This window comes from Somniosus microcephalus, chromosome 2, assembly GCF_052327205.1.
Source record: "Somniosus microcephalus isolate GS21.2 chromosome 2, FLI_Smic_1.0, whole genome shotgun sequence".
In the NCBI taxonomy this organism is placed as follows: domain Eukaryota; kingdom Metazoa; phylum Chordata; class Chondrichthyes; order Squaliformes; family Somniosidae; genus Somniosus; species Somniosus microcephalus.
Genome location: NC_140988.1, coordinates 330,975,103 through 330,993,330, shown reverse-complemented (window position 1 = coordinate 330,993,330; position 18,228 = coordinate 330,975,103). Strand labels below are relative to the sequence as shown.

Below are 18,228 nucleotides of genomic sequence, written 5' to 3'. Positions count from 1 at the left end.
AATTACTAACAACACCGCCTTAGGAACATTGGAACAGGAGTGGGCTATTCAGCCCCTTGAGCATGTTCCACCATTCAATTAGATCATGGCTGATCTGCTTTGGTTCCATATCCCTTAATAACCTTACGTAACAAAAATCTATCAATCACAGTTTTGCAATTTTCATTTGACCTAACCCCAACAGCTTTTGGGGGGGAAGAGAGTTCTAGATTTCTTCTAACCTTTGTGTGAAGAAGTGCTTCCTGACCTCACCCATGAACAGCCTAGCTCTAATTTTAAGCTTCTGGACTCCCCACCAGAGGAAATAGTTTCTCTATGCACCCGATCAAATCCTTAAATCATCTTAAACAGCTCAATTAGATGACCCTTTAATCGTCTATACTCAATGGAATACAAGCCTAGTCTATGCAACCTGTCCTGAATTAATTTAACCCTTTTAGCCCCGGTATCATTCTGGTGAATCAGCACTGCACCCCCTCCAAGGACAATATATCCTTCCTAAGGTGCAGTGCCCAAAACTGAATACAGAGGGTCTAACCAGAGCTCTTCCACTCCTTTGTATCTCGATCCCTTGAGATAAAGGCCAACATTCCATTAGCCATTTTAATTATTTTTTGTACCCGTTTACCAGTTTAAGTGATTCAGCCTTGATTACCAAACAAAATCTAGTTCAAATCCGAGAAACTATAAAAGAAATAAAAACATAACAGTGGTTCCATGACTTCTATTGGGTTGGGTACTCCAAAGCCATTCAAGCTTCCACTGTCTAAAATTCTTTTGCAGAATGATTTTTGATACATAATTATGAAATCGATGGCACGGAGCTGTATAAACCAGAATGGCCCAGGTGCTTAGTTATCCGATTCCAGCTGCTATGGTGGCATGGGCACTACAATTAACTTCAGTAGCAGCAGGCTAACCAGTGGGTATGTGGGCGAGGGGATGAGGGAAAGAAATCAAACAGATTGCCTGCTCCTGATCCTTATCCGATGACCCTCTCTGGTAAGTGTATATGTTTGAATATTATGCGAGACCGGAATCAGGCACAGCTATGATCCAATGGTCAAATACTAGCTGATACTCACCGATTAGGCTCAATTATAAAGAACAGATTCTTGGGCATGATATGGGAGCAGTGCACACCCACATCCCATAGGTGTGGGGTAAAGATATAGCTAGTGACTTGCACTTTCTGTCATAGTACCTGAGCTGAGTCTGCCCTCCCTCAGCTTCAGCCCCATTCCAGATACAGTAGTTGGTTGAGATATAAAATACTGGCCAAGACACTGGGACATTTTCCCTGCTGCTCTTCAAAGATTGCCATGGGATCTTTTATGTCCACCCAAGAGGGCGGACGGGTCTTCGGTTTATCATCGCATTCAAAATACAGCCCTCCCTCAGTACTTCATTGGAGTGTCAACCAAGATTATGTGCTCAAGTCTCTAGAGTGGGACTAGAACCCACAACCTTCTGACCCAGAGGCAAGAGTGCTGCCGCTCAGCGAAGGCGGACACCTTGGTATGCATGTGCAATGCTGATTTTTACGGCACTGAACAATACATGCAGCACAGAAACCAGGTGCGTTGCCAGCCAGTGATTACAGAATAAGTGAAGGCCCAACGGTCAGGTCAGTTTCAAAATGTAGTGTCATAAATATAATTAATTCTAAAATAAAACTTCTATATTGCAATTGGCTCAGGTGAGAATAAACTTAGTGCAAAGGATTGGACAAAGTTTAAATCTGCACCAAGAACTGTTAAGAATATACAGAATAAAATTCCATTGCCTTTCCTGGTATCTCCAAAGCACTTTACGTGGAATGGATGGCAGTGCACCCACACCAGAATCATTTTCAGCTGCATCACAGGTCTCGACTCCATTTGGAATTACAAATGACCCACTCAAATTAGGTTGCCAACTCTGGTTGGACGCATTCCTGGAGATATTGTCACGTGTCCCTCCCGTCTCCAACCACCACGCTCTAGCCATTGGTCGCTGGACACGCCCATGCTCACGACCCTCCGCCTTCCTATGCTAATTGGAAGTGAACAGACTCTCCTTTATCTGATTGACTGACAGTCAAGATGCATCCAAACATCCTTTTTTCTCCCGCCCTCCAATAATTTTATAACTAATAAATGAAAGTGTTCAAAGAAAATGAAAAAGAAACATTTTAATGCCCCTAATAATTTTTCTCCAGGGTTGCTGGAAGCAGTTTCCAGGAGATTGATCTTTAATATCTGGAGAATCCAGGAGGGTTGGCAACCCTAAAATCATGTCACCAAACTCTTGAAAGGCCACATGTTCTGCTCGAGTTGGTTCTTAGTTAAAGGGTCGTGAAATACTTTCGGATTTTGGTTTTTCAGAGCAAATTGCGAGATTGTTCTGAAGCTCCAAGTGTATGATTTATGCTATACTTTGTGAATTCCCAAACCTTGTTGATGCACAGGAAATACTTCCAAAAAAAAAAATCTAACCCACGTGCTTCAGAAACACATAACTACTGAATGGCTAGAATGTGCCTTATTTAAATTTCTTTCCTCCAAAGTCAAGACTCTCATTGCAGTTTAGTTATTCTTTAACCCATTTGAGTATAAAGTATGCAAATTAAACACTTTTTCTGTGTCAATAGTATCTGCGAAAGAAACTAAACGGTTGCTTTCCTGAGTTCACACTGTCGGCAGCACAAACTCGGAAAATTTCCTCAGCGTGCTTTTCCACAATGCCTGGTACCAAATGTTAAAAAATATGTAATAGAGTTTATAGGTCACTTTGCTTTTTGATTATGGGGTATTGGTTTTGGATTGCCCTGGCGAGGATTCAATACAATGGGCTGTACAGTGATTGGGTGTCAGCCATGGCTCAGTAGTAGCACTCTCGCTTCTGAGTCAGAAGCACATAATCCAGAATGAAACTCCAGTGCAGTACTGAGGGAAAGCTGCACTGTCGTAGGTGCTGTATTTCAGAGGAGACATTAAACCGAGGCCCCGTCTGCCCTCTCAAAAGTACCATGGGATCTTTTGTGTCACGAGACGCAAAAGATCCCATGGTATTATTTTGAAGAACAGGGGAGTTCTCCCCAGATTCCTGGCCAATATTTATCCCTCAACCATTATCACTAAAATAAATTATTTGGTCATTATCTCATCGCTGTTTGTGGGAGCTTGCTACATTATCGCTGTTCCTATATTACAACAGTGACTACACTTCAAAAGTATTTTATTAGTTGTAAAGCACTTTGGGACATCCAGAGTTTGTAAAAAGCGCTATATAAATGCACGTCTTTCTTCTTTATGGCCTATTTCTGTGCTGTAAACATCTCTGGATCTATGACTACAGTTGCATTTTTCACTAAAGTAATTCATTAACTGAACAACTTATTTCCAGTCAATATAAGTTGTTTAGTTATGGGGTATTTTAGGCTCCTCATATCTGGGTCAACATTTGGAATTTGTCTTCACCTTTTGACTCAATGACATTCTAGGAGAGCCAAAGTGGAAATTTGGATTTTATCAATTAGACCAGCTCACTTCAAGCAATGAGACACCTGGAAAAGAAAACAGCTTTGGCTGTTTGAAGATCTTAACATCCGCATTAACTTGCTGTTTGGGCACATCTATTATGGTGCTGTTGAAAAGATTACAGTGAACTTGCTTTTTCACTGCCATCATGTGTGGACTGAGCAGGCTACTGTTACTATTCAATAACAGCAAAGTAATGAAGTTTCCAGGTAGCTGTAATAATTTTAGGAGATTTTTATTTTTTTTTATTTTTATAAAAAGAGCTATACTAACAAAAAATCTGCATTCTTTTACTCTGAAGGTTCCACATGCAGAGTAGAACCTTGCTGGTTGGGAATGCAGGTCATATAATTGGGTGCTAAGGTCACCGTGCTTCAGCTGCAGTACTCTGCATCGTGTGGTAAAGGGATGTTCATGTATTGTGGAGGCCCTGTTGATGAACTATGATGGGTAAGCAATGAAATGACCAAATCACTACATCAGTGATGAATATAAAATAATGTTATTGCCCTTCCATAATCCTTGATTGGTTAACATGCTGGAGAAAGGAAGATTTACACTTAAATAATGTACTATGAGTAACACAGTAATGGAAAACTTTATTGGGGCAACTGGAACCTGACTGGGATGAAAAGGACAAAGATAGAAGGTCTACAAGAAAATTCGTAGGCCCAAATCTGATCATATTCTCCTGCCAACTGTTAAGCTATATTACAACAGTGACTAGAGTTCAAAAGTACTTCACTGGCTGTAAAGCACTTTGGGACATCCAGAGGTCGGGAAATTCACTGTATAAATGCAAGTCTTTTTTTATATGTTGTACCATGGCCAATGACCTGAAACATCATACCTAACAACTACAAAGAAGCTGATCCTAGCTGTTGTACCTCCTGCAACATCCATGGATGGGAATGGGCTTGGTAACTATGACTACTAAAATATGGATCTGACCACAGGATTATAAAGTTAGTAGTTTCTGAACCTCAAGTAACTTCCCCTTACTTACTACAGTTAAACTGATTGATAGTGGAGGGCTTCTACAGCTGTACTCCCTGTCAAGATGGATGACTTGTGCCGCAGACCTGGCCGCTCCCTTAGCCAAACTGTTCCAGTACAGTTTTGACACTGGCACCAACCCAACAATGTGGAAGTTTTCCGCATTAAGTCTTATCCACAGATATCTAACCCAGTCAAGTCTTGTCCTATCAGCCTCCTTGCAATCATCAGTAAACTTATGGAAGGAGTCATCAAGCAACAACTACTCACCAATGCTCACTGATATTCCACCAGAACCACTTGGCCTCATGACCACATCACAGCCTTGATCCAGACATGGACACAAGAGTTGAATGCCAGTGGAGAGATGAGAGTAGCTGCTCCTGACATCAAGATGACATTTGGTGGAGTATGGAAGCCAGGAGCCCCAGCAAAACTGAAGCCGATGGGAGTCGAAGGGAAAACCTTCCAGTGGCTAGACTATACCTGATGCAAAGGAAGATAGCTTTGGCTGTCGGAAGCCGATCAGTTCAACACCAAGTGGCTTCCATTTCATTTATATCGAAGTTTCGAAGTCGCTAACTTTACTTTGGTTAACTCTTGTTTGGGGATGACCTGTTGCTCAATCTTCCCTTGTGAATACTTATTAGATGAGCCTCAGTACTGTTACAGCAGTGGTAATGTTTGTATATAGAGTTTAAAATATGTGTAAATGTTCCATATTGACTTCATGGTGAAAATTGCCCAAGTTTAGTCAATTAGAGTAATGGTTTTACAATGAGTTGGGAAGTATATTAAGTGCTGTAGATGCAGCTTGTTCAGTGCATTTTTTGCTTCATCTGGGTGACCTACTTCTGAAGGGTAACTTTGAAATGGCTGTTGTGAATAGTTCTTACAGCTCAATGGAGATGTATTCACATCAAAGGCCTTTTGTTCCGTCTTCAGGAGGTTTAAATCCCCTGAAACCAAATGAGACTTCAATTAAGGGTTTCAATTTTCACAGAAAGCCAAACTGAATTGTGGAATGTAATCGAAAAAGACTGACAGAAATTCAACATAATAAAAATGAATTTAACTTATTTAGCTGCCTTGAAGCAGTGGCCATGGTCAAAAGCCTTTATTTAGGACTATTTTTCAGTTGTACATTGGTTTGAGTTCTCAGCTGCCTTTGGGGTTACTTCAGTGTTTTCGAAGCTGCTCATCAGCATTTCCAGGTTTGGGAAGTTGGTAATAATGCACACAATTTTTCACTCTTCTGCTAAGGCTGTGTTTAATTTTGCCTGTCCCTTTAACACAAAGTTTAACTGATGTGAATGACTGCATCCCAAGCTCAGAGGTTAGTTTTGAGGCACATTGATTTTTTGGGGAATTATTCTCAGGATATGGGCAACAGTGGCAAGACCACATTTATTGACCACCCCTAGATGCCCCTGTGAAGGCAGTTGTGGTGGGTCATCCCCTTGAACCAGCTTGTGCTGATAGTGCTGCTGCAATGGTGTTAGGTAGGGATTTTCAGGATATTGATCCAGTGATGATCAAGGAACAACAATTAATGTTCAAGTCAAGGTGGTGTGATACTTATAAGGGAATGTGTAGGCAAAGTTATTCCCATGATGTTGCTGCTCTTGTCCTTCTCAGTGCTAGAGGTCCTGGGACTGAGAAATACTGATGAAGTAAATGTGGTGAGCTGTTGCAATACATCCTATAGGGTAGTGCAGCAGCAGCAACAACTTGTATTTATATAGCACCTTTAACGTAGTAAAACATCCCAAGGCGCTTCACGGGAGTATTATAAGACAAAAAATTTGGCACCGAGCCACATATGGAGAAATTAGGGCAGGTGACCAAAAGCTTGGTCAAAGAGGTCGGTTTTAAGGAGCGTCTTAAAAAGGAGGAAAGTGAGGCAGACAGGTTTAGGCAGGGAATTCCAGAGCTTGGGCCTGGACAACAGAAGGCACGGCCACCAATGACTGAGCGATTATAATCAGGGATGCTCAAGAGGGCAGAATCAGAGGAGCGCAGATATCTCGGGGGGGGGGGGGGGGGGTCGTGGAGCTGAAGGAGATTACAGAGATAGGAAGGGACGAGGCCGTGGAGGGATTTGAAAACAAGGATGAGAATTTTGAAATCGAGGCGTTGCTTAACCGGGAGCCAATGTAGGCCAGCGAGCACAGGGGTGATGGGTGAATGGGACTTGGTGCGAGTTAGGACACGGGCAGCCGAGTTTTGGATGACCTCAAGTCTACGTAGGGTAGAGTGTGTTGGAATAGTCAAGTCTAGAGGTAACAAAGGCATGGATGAAGGTTTCAGCAGCGGATGAGCTGAGGCAAGGCCTGAGACGGGCGATGATACGGAGGTGGAAATAGGCGGTCTTAGTTGTGCTGCGGATATGTGGTCAGTGTTAAGTCTGTGGGTTGTATTATAAATAATCATAGACTCCACTGTTAACAAAATAAAACACGTCTTTACTATTCAGAGGCTCGGGCGATTCTGCCCTAGTTAACGTATCACAACCCTTATATACTGGTGTGGTCACTATCGGTATTACAGTATACATGAGCCAATAGATAGTGCCACCCTAAAGTAGTGCTCTTAAAGGCGAACGGTTATATTCTATAGTTCCCTTAAAGGTAAACGGTTACATACACAACACTCCTCCCTTCCTAGCTTATTACTTACAGAATCCCGTTAAACATACAATCTTCAACTTTATATAAACAGTTTGCAGATATACTCTCGATGGAGTCAACGTCATATAACAATTTACAGATATACTCTCAATGGAGTCAACGTCATATAACAGTTTACAAACATACTCTCAGTGGAATCAGTTTACAGGTTCAGTCTCTGTGGGAACAGTTCATAAATTCAGTCTCTGGTATTAATTCGTTCCAGACAGCATCCTCCATAGCTTTTTTTTTTTTAACAGCTTGTACTTTCGTCCTGTTGAACCAGCAGTGCGGACTTATACAACCCACTGGCTGTCTTGATAATGTCCCTGGATTTTTTTTTACAAATTTAGCACCTTTCGTAGTGTTCGGACTGAGGTAGTAGAAGTAATAATATTTTAAACAGTTATTATTTTCTGCTTCTTCTTTTTCTTTTCTGCCTTTTTGAAACTCTCCGAGCTCTTTTCCCGGCTGCCATCTGTAGCGCCACCAACTCTCTATGTTCCTTAGACCTTAAGTGCTTCCTCAGGATTTCAGCACTTTGGGAGTTCCCATCACAATTTGGGCAGACCACATCCTCATAACATTCGGTGTCACTCAACAGGTCAAAACCCTTCTTCAAGCAATCATATTCATCCTGCTCTTCCTCGGATGTCTGCCCTTCCTTCCCTCCTGGCCTCATTTGTGCGTTCAATCCTTTCCCTTCCTTCAGGGATTTCGTTATCAGGCTATTTAATCCTTCTACTGAAGTAGCTGTTTCCCCATTCTCCTGTTCCCCTGGACGTAATTCAGCGTACTCCTCCATTTCATCCATCATTTTCTCCAATGCTTTCATCTTCTCTTCCTCTTGTACTTTGGCTTCCAGTGCTTGGAGAAGTTGCGCCTCGATGCTCTCTAGCTCATGTTCAGGGCCCATTCCCAGTTGAAACTGTTCTTCAAGTCGGTCAACCTCGGTAATTGCCGCCTCATATTTGTCTTGGGCTTCCTTCCATATTTTTATGAGTTCTGCCATGTCTTTCACCTCTACATCCTCATCTATGTATGGAACTTCTACCGATGAGTCTGTCTTGGCCCTGAGCTCCTCAAGAATTTCCTGCAGCCTTTGGACTTCTTGCTCATGTTCAACCTTTAGTTGCTCATATACTTCCAACGAAACTAGCTTTTCGGAGGTTGCTGAGTTAACCCCCTCCAGAATTGTAGTCTGGGCCTGTTCATACTGTTTTTTCAACTTCTCGCACTCTGCTTGTAAGGAGTCGTAGAGAAGAACTGGAATAAAATCCTGGCTTCCTGAAGATTCCTCTTCATTTGTTTCTTTCGCAATTTCCTGTTGGAGTTCAGCCAAGGCTGCTATGCTATCTGCCTCTCGAAGTCTCACTGCCATCAACTCTTCTTTATTCTTGCAGTCCATCTCAGCCATTTCCCGTTTACTTTCATTTAACTGAGTGAGTAGTCCCTTATTTTGGGCTGAGAGATATTGCACCTTCTCATGTAGACCCTTGCACTCCTTCTCTGCTTGACATAGCTGATTACCGCTGATTTGGTTCTGCGTTTCAAGTTCCAACATCCTTTGCTTAGCTTCTTTCAGTTTCGCCCCTATAAGCTCCTCTTGCAACATGGCCACATTATTCTCATCAGGTAAAGAAGCGTTTCTCTTTTCCATGTCCAAGATTTGTTTCTGCATCTCCTTAAGAGCACCCTGTGATTCAACTTCTCTTAACTTTGCCTGCACTAGCTCCGTCTCTAATTGCAGAACAAAATCCTCAGTGCAGCGTGATTTGCCCTTCTGCTGTATCTCTAGATCATGCAAATATTCTAACCCCTGAACATCATCAGGGAGATGTGATCGGTAATTGGTCACGATGGCTCTATGGTCGCTCTCTGCTTGAGCCAGTAGGTTCTGTTGTCTTTCCAGACTCTCCCATTCGGTGTCATAGAACTTTTTCATTGTTTTCATCTCTTGTACGAGGCGGTAACTTAATTGTTCTAATTGTTGTTGTACTTTGAAATAGCGTTGAGTTCGAGCTCGGTGTTCCTCCGTAATGCATATGTCTGTAGCTTGAACAGACTCAGAATTCTCTGTCTTTATGCACGCCATCGATTTTCCAACCTTAGTCTGTGAGTTAATGTTAACCTTGTTTTTCATACATAAGCTGGACTTATCGTCTTCCGGCTCAGAGTCTGAGCTGCTTGTCTGCACCGAGTCCTCACTCGTCATTGCTTGTCGGTAGTGCCATTCCATGTCTATTTTCTTGATCCACTCCCGTCCTAGAAGTGGTGGTCCTCCCTCAGGTAGTACGTACAAATTCATTCTTGGGTGTACTTTACCCCTATCTCTCACCTTGACTCTTATTTTCCCCATGGGGTATACGCGATGCCCCGTGTATGTCTGTAATACGAACTTGGTATTTCTTAAGGGTATGTGAGAGAATAGTCGGTGGTAGTCCTTTTGGTTGATGACTGATACAGCTGATCCCGTGTCCAGCTCCATTCGTACTTGGACTCCAGCTATTTTTAGTGTGACCCAGATCGTCTGTAGATCAGTTACTTTACCCACATTGTGGATTCTCAGACCATCCAACTCCTGGCTGTTTGGGTCTGAGTCTGAATTTTGTTCGTCTGAACTCTTTTCAGCCACCTGATGCACCTTGTTGTACTTTTCTTGTGGTGGTGGCTTCCTTTGTTTGTTGGTCTTCTTTCTGGACCTGCATACCTTCGCGATGTGACCCAGTTTGCCACATTTCCTGCACTCTTGATTCTTAAACCAGCACTGATTCTGGTCGTGCGTTGTCTTTCCACAACGGTAGCATTTGGAAATGCTTGCAGTCATTTGGTCCACCCCGAGTGCCGCCGCCTTTAGCTGCATTTCCGCCGTTCCTTTCACTGCGGCTTCGTGCGATGAAGCTATGAGGACAGCCCTGTCCAGTGTGAGGTCGTTTTCCTCCAGGAGTCGCTTCTGCGTTCCTTCTTTGGCCAAGCCGCATACGAACTTGTCCCGCAGCGCCTCTGTCAAATTCCCTCCAAACTGGCAGTATTTCGCTAGCTTACGCAGTTCGACTAAGTATTCCGCATTGCTTTCATCTTGCCTCTGGGTTCTGGCGTAAAATTTAAATCGTTCAGCCAGCATCAACGGTGTGGGGTTCAAGTGATCCTTCAGCACTGCTACGATCTCTTCGAAGGTCTGGTCCACTGGTTTAACTGGTGCTATTAGATGTTTCAAAAGCCCGTATGTTTTTGCTCCCATCGAATTTAACAAAGTTATTGCCTTGTCGTCATCCTCAATGTCGTTGGCTACGCAATATATTTCTATGCGTTCCACATACGTGGCCCAGTCTTCTATTTCAGCATTAAAGTCATTAATATTTCCTCGCTTAGGCATCTTCTTCTCTTTTCGAGTACAGTACAAGTATTACTTTACTTATTATTAATTTTCTTCTCTCTTCTTGAGAACACCACAAGTATTGCTGTACTTATACTTATTTTCCCTCTCTTCTTGAGAACACACCAGCCTTTCTGAAAAATCTTATTACTTTCCTGAAATTCTTAATAATTTCCAAGATGGCGGTTTCCCGCTTCTTCCTTCTTCTTCAGCGGTTTCCCCGCGAAAAATGGCGGCTTTCCCGCGCTTCTCGCTCTCCCCGCCCACTTCGATGGCGGTTTTCCCGCGCTTCTCGGCGCTCTCCGCCCACTTCAATGGCGGTTATCACCCGTTCCCCGACGCTGACTTTCAGCCCGAGTGCGGCTCTTATCAGCGGATGCGATCGATGGCCCGGCTGCGCCTCGCACTTGAAAGCGGGCCCCGGCCTCTGGCTCACCCGCTCGCGCGTTTCACCGCGGCTCTTATCAGGGATTGCGATCGCCCTTATCTCCCGATCGGTGGCACTGTCTTTGCAGCCAACGCTGCGGCTTACCCACGAGGTTATGGAGGCTTTAGGGTCCTAATGCCTGTCGCTTCCAGCCTGTCGGTTCCAGACTGGTGAGGATTGAAACCTCTCTTCAATGTCCTGTCTTCGGACGAAGCCGCCGTGGAACAACTGCCGCAGGGTTCGAATCCTGACTCGTCGCCAATGTTAAGTCTGTGGGTTGTATTATAAATAATCATAGACTCCACTGTTAACAAAATAAAACACGTCTTTACTATTCAGAGGCTCGGGCGATTCTGCCCTAGTTAACGTATCACAACCCTTATATACTGGTGTGGTCACTATCGGTATTACAGTATACATGAGCCAATAGATAGTGCCACCCTAAAGTAGTGCTCTTAAAGGCGAACGGTTACATTCTATAGTTCCCTTAAAGGTAAACGGTTACATACACAACAGTCAGAAGCTCATTTCAGGGTCAAATATGACACCAAGGTTGTGAACAGTGTGGTTCAGCCTCAGACAGATGCTAGGCAGAGGGATGGAGTCAGTGGCTAGGGAACGGAGTTTGTGGCGGGGACCAAAAGCAATGGCTTCGGTCTTCCCAATATTTAATTGGAGAAAATTTCTGCTCATCCAGAACTGGATGTCAGACAAGCAGTCTGACAATTTAGAAACCGTGGAGGGGTTGAGAGAAGTGGTAGTGAGGTAGAGCTGGGTGGCGTCAGCGTACATGTGGAAACTGACGCTGTGTTTTCTGATGATGTCGCCAAGGGGCAACATGTAGATGTAAAATAGGAGGGGGCCAACAGAGGTAACAATGCGGGAGCGGGAAGAAAAGCCGTTGCAGGTTATTCTCTGGCTAGGATGCACCATCACAGTGCTCTGGTGGTGGATAGAGTCCAATGGCAGGGGTGCCGTTCCTGAGGTCGATTGTAGACTAATGGATTTCTCGCTCTTTGTTTTATACATTTTCTTTACGATGCTGCTTGTTCACTAGCAGGTTACCTATTTATTCAGCTGTAGCCAGCTGCTGTTTTATTGAAGATGAACCATGGGGGTTCCTTATTATTCACATAAAAGTACTGAGGTGGGAGGGAGGGGGTTGTTACGATGGGGCTGCGTGAGCATCCTGCTAAAATCCTGGGTATGCCTTTGTTGTGCAAGGGCTACAAGTCCCTGGGGAACCCAATATGGGTCAATGCCTTCAAGAGAGGTGGATAGAAAATTGTGCAGTTGGGGGTGGAAGAGTGGGAGAAGTTCGTTAATTAAAGAGAGAGATGATATACATTATATCCAATGGCTACAATCTGTCAAGAACCACATAGGGATTTTGTGTCAGTCACTTTCAGCAATTTTAAGTGGAAAGAACATTGACCCTTGGCCTCCAATAGTTCATCTTGAATTAGAAAAGACAGATTGCTGAATGCTTCATACTATATAAACTGCAGTTCTCCATAGGGACTAAAATTTATACATAAGCTCCTTCTGTATCTTGCATTCTGGCGCATTAAAAGAAACACTGATTGTAGCGGTGGACGACTTGCTGAGGCACTCCTGTGGATAAGGCCATCCCTTCTGCATTCAGGACGAGTGATGTATGAACAAAGTAATAATCAATCTGTTGGGAGTTCTGCCATAGAAAGGATCCCCGTTGGCCAAAATCTCAACATCCTCCATATATTAACCAAGACAGAATATGGCACACTACTCTTTGGCTGCTAATCCTCCTCTTTTAATCTCCTGCTGACCATGTTGTCACCTATGGTTTCAGTTTTTTTTTTTTTAAAAAGATATTTTATTTTCCTCTTACAGTAAACAAGGAGCTACTATTGCCAAGTTCTTTCTTCCTTGTCCAATGACTCCGTTCATAAATGCACTTACCAATGGACAGCCACAAACTAGATGCTAAATGCCAGCCCTGGTCTGTGCTGAATGAGGTGATCGGAGTCAGGAATCATAGAAATTTATGGAAGGAGGCCATTCGGCCTATCGTGTCTGTGCCCACCGAAAAAGAGCTATCCAGCCTAATCCCACTTTCCAGCTTTTTGTCCGTAGCCTTGTAGGTTGCAGCACTTCAAGTGCACATCCTAGTCATTTTTAAATGCAATGAGGGTTTCTGCCTCTACCACCCTTTCAGGCAGAGTTCCAGACCCCCACCACCCTCTGGGTGAAAAAAGTTCTCCTCAACTCTCTGCTAAACCTTCTACCAAATACTTTAAATCTATGCTCCCTGGTTATTGACCTCTCTGCTAAGGGCTCTTCCTCTCCACTCTATCTAGACCACTCAGAATTTTATATATCTCAATTAAGTTTCCCCTCAGCCTCCTCTGTTTCAAAAGAAAAAAAGACTGGGATAGGGGCAACAGAAATAGTCTCAGCACTCCAGGGCTGTGAGTAGGTATAGAAAATGGAGGGGGAAAAAAAATCAGCCAGCTCTTGATTATAAGCAGGGAGTCTTGCTGGAAAGTGCATGTTTTTGTTGACTGACAAGGACATCATCAGGCTGGTCTGTGATGCCCCCACCCCTCCCAGAGTGAATAGCCTGCCAACATTCACTCCCTAGGCTCACACATGGAGGAATATCTCCCGGGGGCCGGGAAGGGCGGGGGTGGGGGGGGGGGAGCGGAGACTGCAGAGGGCAAGTCAGTGTCCATGAACCCATAACACAGCAATGCTGGAGGCAAAAAAAAAGAAAAAATGCTTGTGTGTTGAAAAATAATTAGAGACTGCTCCAGCTTTCCAGTCATTGAGGTTGCCAGGCATTAATCATATGTTCATCTGTGCGGAACAATTCAAGCCAGCACCGTTTACCTCCTCCAGAATTTAATTGAATCTGATTCTATTCTCCTGCTTGCTATTCTTTTCAAAATGTACGTGTGTTTTCCAAGTCACTCTGGCCATTTATTTTCTGAAATGGAAGATCTATGTGAAAATGACTGCAGAGCGAAGCCCCCAGACAAATTACTGTGCCAGTTCATTACAATTAATCTGTTTTAAGCTGGAATCTTCAAATTAATTCACTATGTAGTTCTATGAGACAGGCTGTACTGAAGATTTAAGCCTTCTGAGCTCCCCCTGTAAAAGTATAATCATTCCTAATAGATATACATCAAATACAATGCAAACTATTACTTTTTTGACACCTATGGTTTGGTGAATTGTAGCAAAAGTGGGTTAAGATTTAGAAAAATGAATAACTGAGGACAATTTTCAATTTAATCTTTAATCAGGCCTGAAACCTTCACAAGACCGAATGGAAAGTGGGAGAGAGATACAGAGGGAAGAAGTTTATCAGCAGGACATTCAGCACTATGACGTTACTGGGTTTTTCCTTTCTCTACCCTCTCCTAAAATAAATACACTTTTCTCTACTCTCCTAGATTAAAAGGTGGTGTCTTGTGCTCGTGTACAGTTTTATAAGCATCTTTGGGTCTCAGCCAAATGGTCATTCTTTGGGGAGGGTGGGGGGAGGGGAAGAAATAAAGAATACAGAAAAATTTCTAAGACTTTATTCAAACTAAAGAGATGGAAATATTACACAATTAACTACTTCATAAAATAATGGAAATCAGTATCCTCTCATACTATAGTCAAACCCACCACCTGTAATTCTCAGCTCTTCAATTCATATTAAGAAAATATACTTGAACTTTCTCTGTGCACCAAATTCCCCTCATACAATGTTAGGAAGGATTGCAAGCAACAGAAAAAGAAAAAGAACTACAGCAAGAGGCACACCCTCTTCCATATATATCCACACAACACCAGGATGAAACTCCAACTGCTATCAGAGTACTGACATTATCACGGTACACAGACATAGCTAGTGGGGGTAACCTGGGTACTAACCTTTATGGAATCCACCTGATTTTCAATGGAATGAAAATCATTTGCATTCTACAGTGGACAGCGATCCACTCCATCAGGTAATCAATCGCCCAGTTGAAAGTTACCCCCAGTTTGCTTCCATAACTTCAGGTATAATAAGGTAGGCCTTCATTTTGCTCTATTATTCTTCATTTCAAACATTGTCCTCAACTTTTTAGATTGCAGATCACTGCCATCACATGAATAGGACAGCAGTTTGATTATACAACTCATGCACCCAACCAGTCGCGTTGTTGCTCACAGTATGTGGTTGTATGCACGGGTATTAGAAATGTTTGATAATAGAAATACCATTGGACTAGAAGATTTTTTTACTACAACACAAGGTAAGAATGTCAACAACAGCTTCCCATAACTCCACTCACCTGGCCATTTGTTTGTATGCTTCTTCAGCCACCGCAAAGATATGGGGGTCCATGTCCCCCATGTTCTGCCCACTATACGCCTGAATGACATCTTCTCCATAAATTGGCAACTGTTCATAGGGATTGATAGCAACTAAGACAATACCTAGAAACACAGAAGAGGGTTACCATAACTCATCAAAAGATTAAGGGCACTGTCATTTTCACCTCTGCAGTCTGCATTCAAATCTCATCCAGACCAAGGAGCCAAAACAGTCTCTGTCTGCTGGCTTAAAGGATCCAAAAAAAAGAAATGAGGTTGGTGACACCGGGCGTAAAAGTGGATAAATGTTTTATTTCCAGCAATGGCATCCCTACCCTTAATAGGAAGGGAACCCTTGGGGACTACTTTTGGTTTAAAGTACTTTTTCCTAAGAAAATAATACACTGACTGTAAATTTCTTAACTTGTTTTAAAAACTGTCAATTTTATTGTTGCTGTAGAGACCCTTGCGCACATTAAGATTTATTGTGTAGCATTTGCAAGATCCACAGCAATGTCATTTTTTCATATGTTTTAATTTTTGTTAACCCATTAGAATCAACTTTTTAAGCCTAGACATGAGCAAAGGCACAGTGACATCACCGATTACAAACCAATTTACCCAAATGAGAATATCTCTTAAACGAACAGACGCCTGGCTTCCACACGAGTGGGAGAAAGGATGCATGTAAATCTCTGAATGAACACCAACCAGGACCGGCTCAATCCATTCTGGTTAGTAATGAATTAGTGATGATGAGAGCGTGATACAGGTTAATAGCTCCTCTCGTTGCACTGTGCGGTCACATCCAGGGAGCTTCCTGTGCAGCTCTCCAAAACACATGCAAGACAAGGTTGTCCCCTTTGCCCAAGTCCAACACCAAACAGAGGCATGAATTATGGGTTCTGATGTTTGCTTTGTTGGTAACAAAAATGCACTGAAAACCTTAATAACCTATGCCTCCGCATCATGAGATACAGAAGTTGGCAAAAATTTACTTTACAAATCAGCTTTTTGCAATCCAGTTTATGTCTCAGAAATTTTCAGATAATCCCCACAAACTCCAGACCATCAAGTCAAAAATGCTAAGCTTAAGACAAAACTTTTGCTCATTCCTTTTCTTTACTGTGAATTTTAATTCTCCCCTTTTCAGTTTTACTTTCTTCCTCCAAAATAACATCCATTTAAACGCCAATCAAGTAGGCAGTTATTCCACTCTCAAGTCAACATGGCTTTACGAAAGGTAAATCGTGCTTGACTAATCTACTGGAATTTTTTGAGGATGTAACTGGTAAAATAGATAAGGGAGAACCAGTGGATGTGGTGTATTTGGATTTTCAAAAGGCTTTCGATAAGGTCCCGCATAAGAGATTAGCGTGTAAAATTAAGGCACATGGGATTGGGGACAAGGTATTGACTTGGATAGAGAACTGGTTGGCAGACAGGAAGCAAAGAGTTGGAATAAACGGCTCTTTTTCCGAGTGGCAGGCAGTGACTAGTGGGGTACCGCAGGGATCGGTCCTTGGACCCCAGCTATTCACAATATATATTAATGATCTGGATGAGGGAACTAGATGTAATATCTCCAAGTTTGCAGACGACACCAAGCTGGGTGGGCGTGTGTGCCATGAGGAGGATGCCGAGAAACTCCAGTATGATTTGGACAGGTTGGGTGATTGGGCAGAAGCATGGCAGATGCAATGTAGCGTGGCTAAGTGCGAGGTTATCCACTTTGGTGGCAAAAACAGGAAGGCAGATTATTATCTAAATGGCAATAGATTGGGAGAAGGGGAAGTGCAACGAGACCTGGGCGTCCTTGTGCACCAGTCGCTGAAAGTAAGCATGCAGGTGCAGCAGGCGGTTAAGAAGGCAAATGGTATGTTGGCCTGCGTAGCGAGAGGGTTTGAGTACAGGAACAAGGATGTCTTGCTGCAGTTGTACAGGGCCTTGGTGAGGCCACACCTTGAGTATTGTGTGCAGTTTTGGTCACCTTATCTGAGGAAGGATGTTCTTGCCATGGAAGGAGTGCAGCGAAGATTCACCAGACTGATACCTGAGATGGCAGGAATGACGTATGAGGAGAGATTGGGTCGATTGGGCTTGTACTCGCTGGAGTTTAGAAGAATGAGAGGGGATCTCATCGAAACTTATAAAATTCTAACAGGACTAGACAGACTAGATGCTGGAAGGATGTTCCCGATGGTCGGGGAGTCCGGAACCAGGGGTCACAGTCTAAGGATAAGGGGTAAGCCATTTAGGACAGAGATGAGGAGGAATTTCTTCACCCAGAGAGTGGTGAACCTGTGGAATTCTCTACCACAGAAGGCAGTAGAGGCCAATTCATTAAATATATTCAAGAAGGAGTTGGATATATTTCTTAAGGCTAAAGGGATCAAGGGATATGGAGAGAAGGCAGGGACAGGGTACTGAGTTTGGATGATCAGCCATGATCGCATTGAATGGCGGAGCAGGCTCGAGGAGCCAAATGGCCTACTCCTGCTCCTATCGTCTATGTTTCTATGTTAAGCCAGCTGCTAGATGTATGTGAGGTATGAATTATTTCACCAATGAAGAGATTTGCTTCTTTGTTGTTGTTTTGAATCTTTCCCCTCCTCCAGAAGATTCCATGGACACCCAAATGTATTTTTTTTTAAATTTGTTCTCAGGATGGGGGCGTCGCTGGCAAGGCCAGCATTTACTGTCCATCCCCAGTTGTCTTGAGGTGGTAATGGTGGGCCTTCTTAAACCGCTGCAGTCCCTTGTATCAGTTTCATACAACTGAGTGGCTTGCTAGGCCACTTCAGAGGGCAGTTAAGAGTAAACCACGTTGGTGTGGGCCTGGAATCACATATAGGACAGACTGGGTAAGGATGGTAGGTTTCATTCCCATAAAAAGGACATTAG

At 43.2% G+C, this 18,228-nt stretch overlaps 1 protein-coding gene across 3 annotated transcripts in view; it reads right to left on the bottom strand.

The window, feature by feature from the left end:
- Nucleotides 1–18,228, bottom strand: part of myo5b (myosin VB) — a 360,722-nt gene that overhangs the window by 216,212 nt on the left and 126,282 nt on the right. For all 3 annotated transcript variants that reach the window (XM_085974944.1, XM_085974932.1, XM_085974939.1), the window contains one exon: nt 15,303–15,447. In XM_085974944.1, the coding sequence (XP_085831070.1) occupies nt 15,303–15,447 (145 nt within the window). The remainder of the gene's footprint in view (nt 1–15,302; nt 15,448–18,228) is intronic.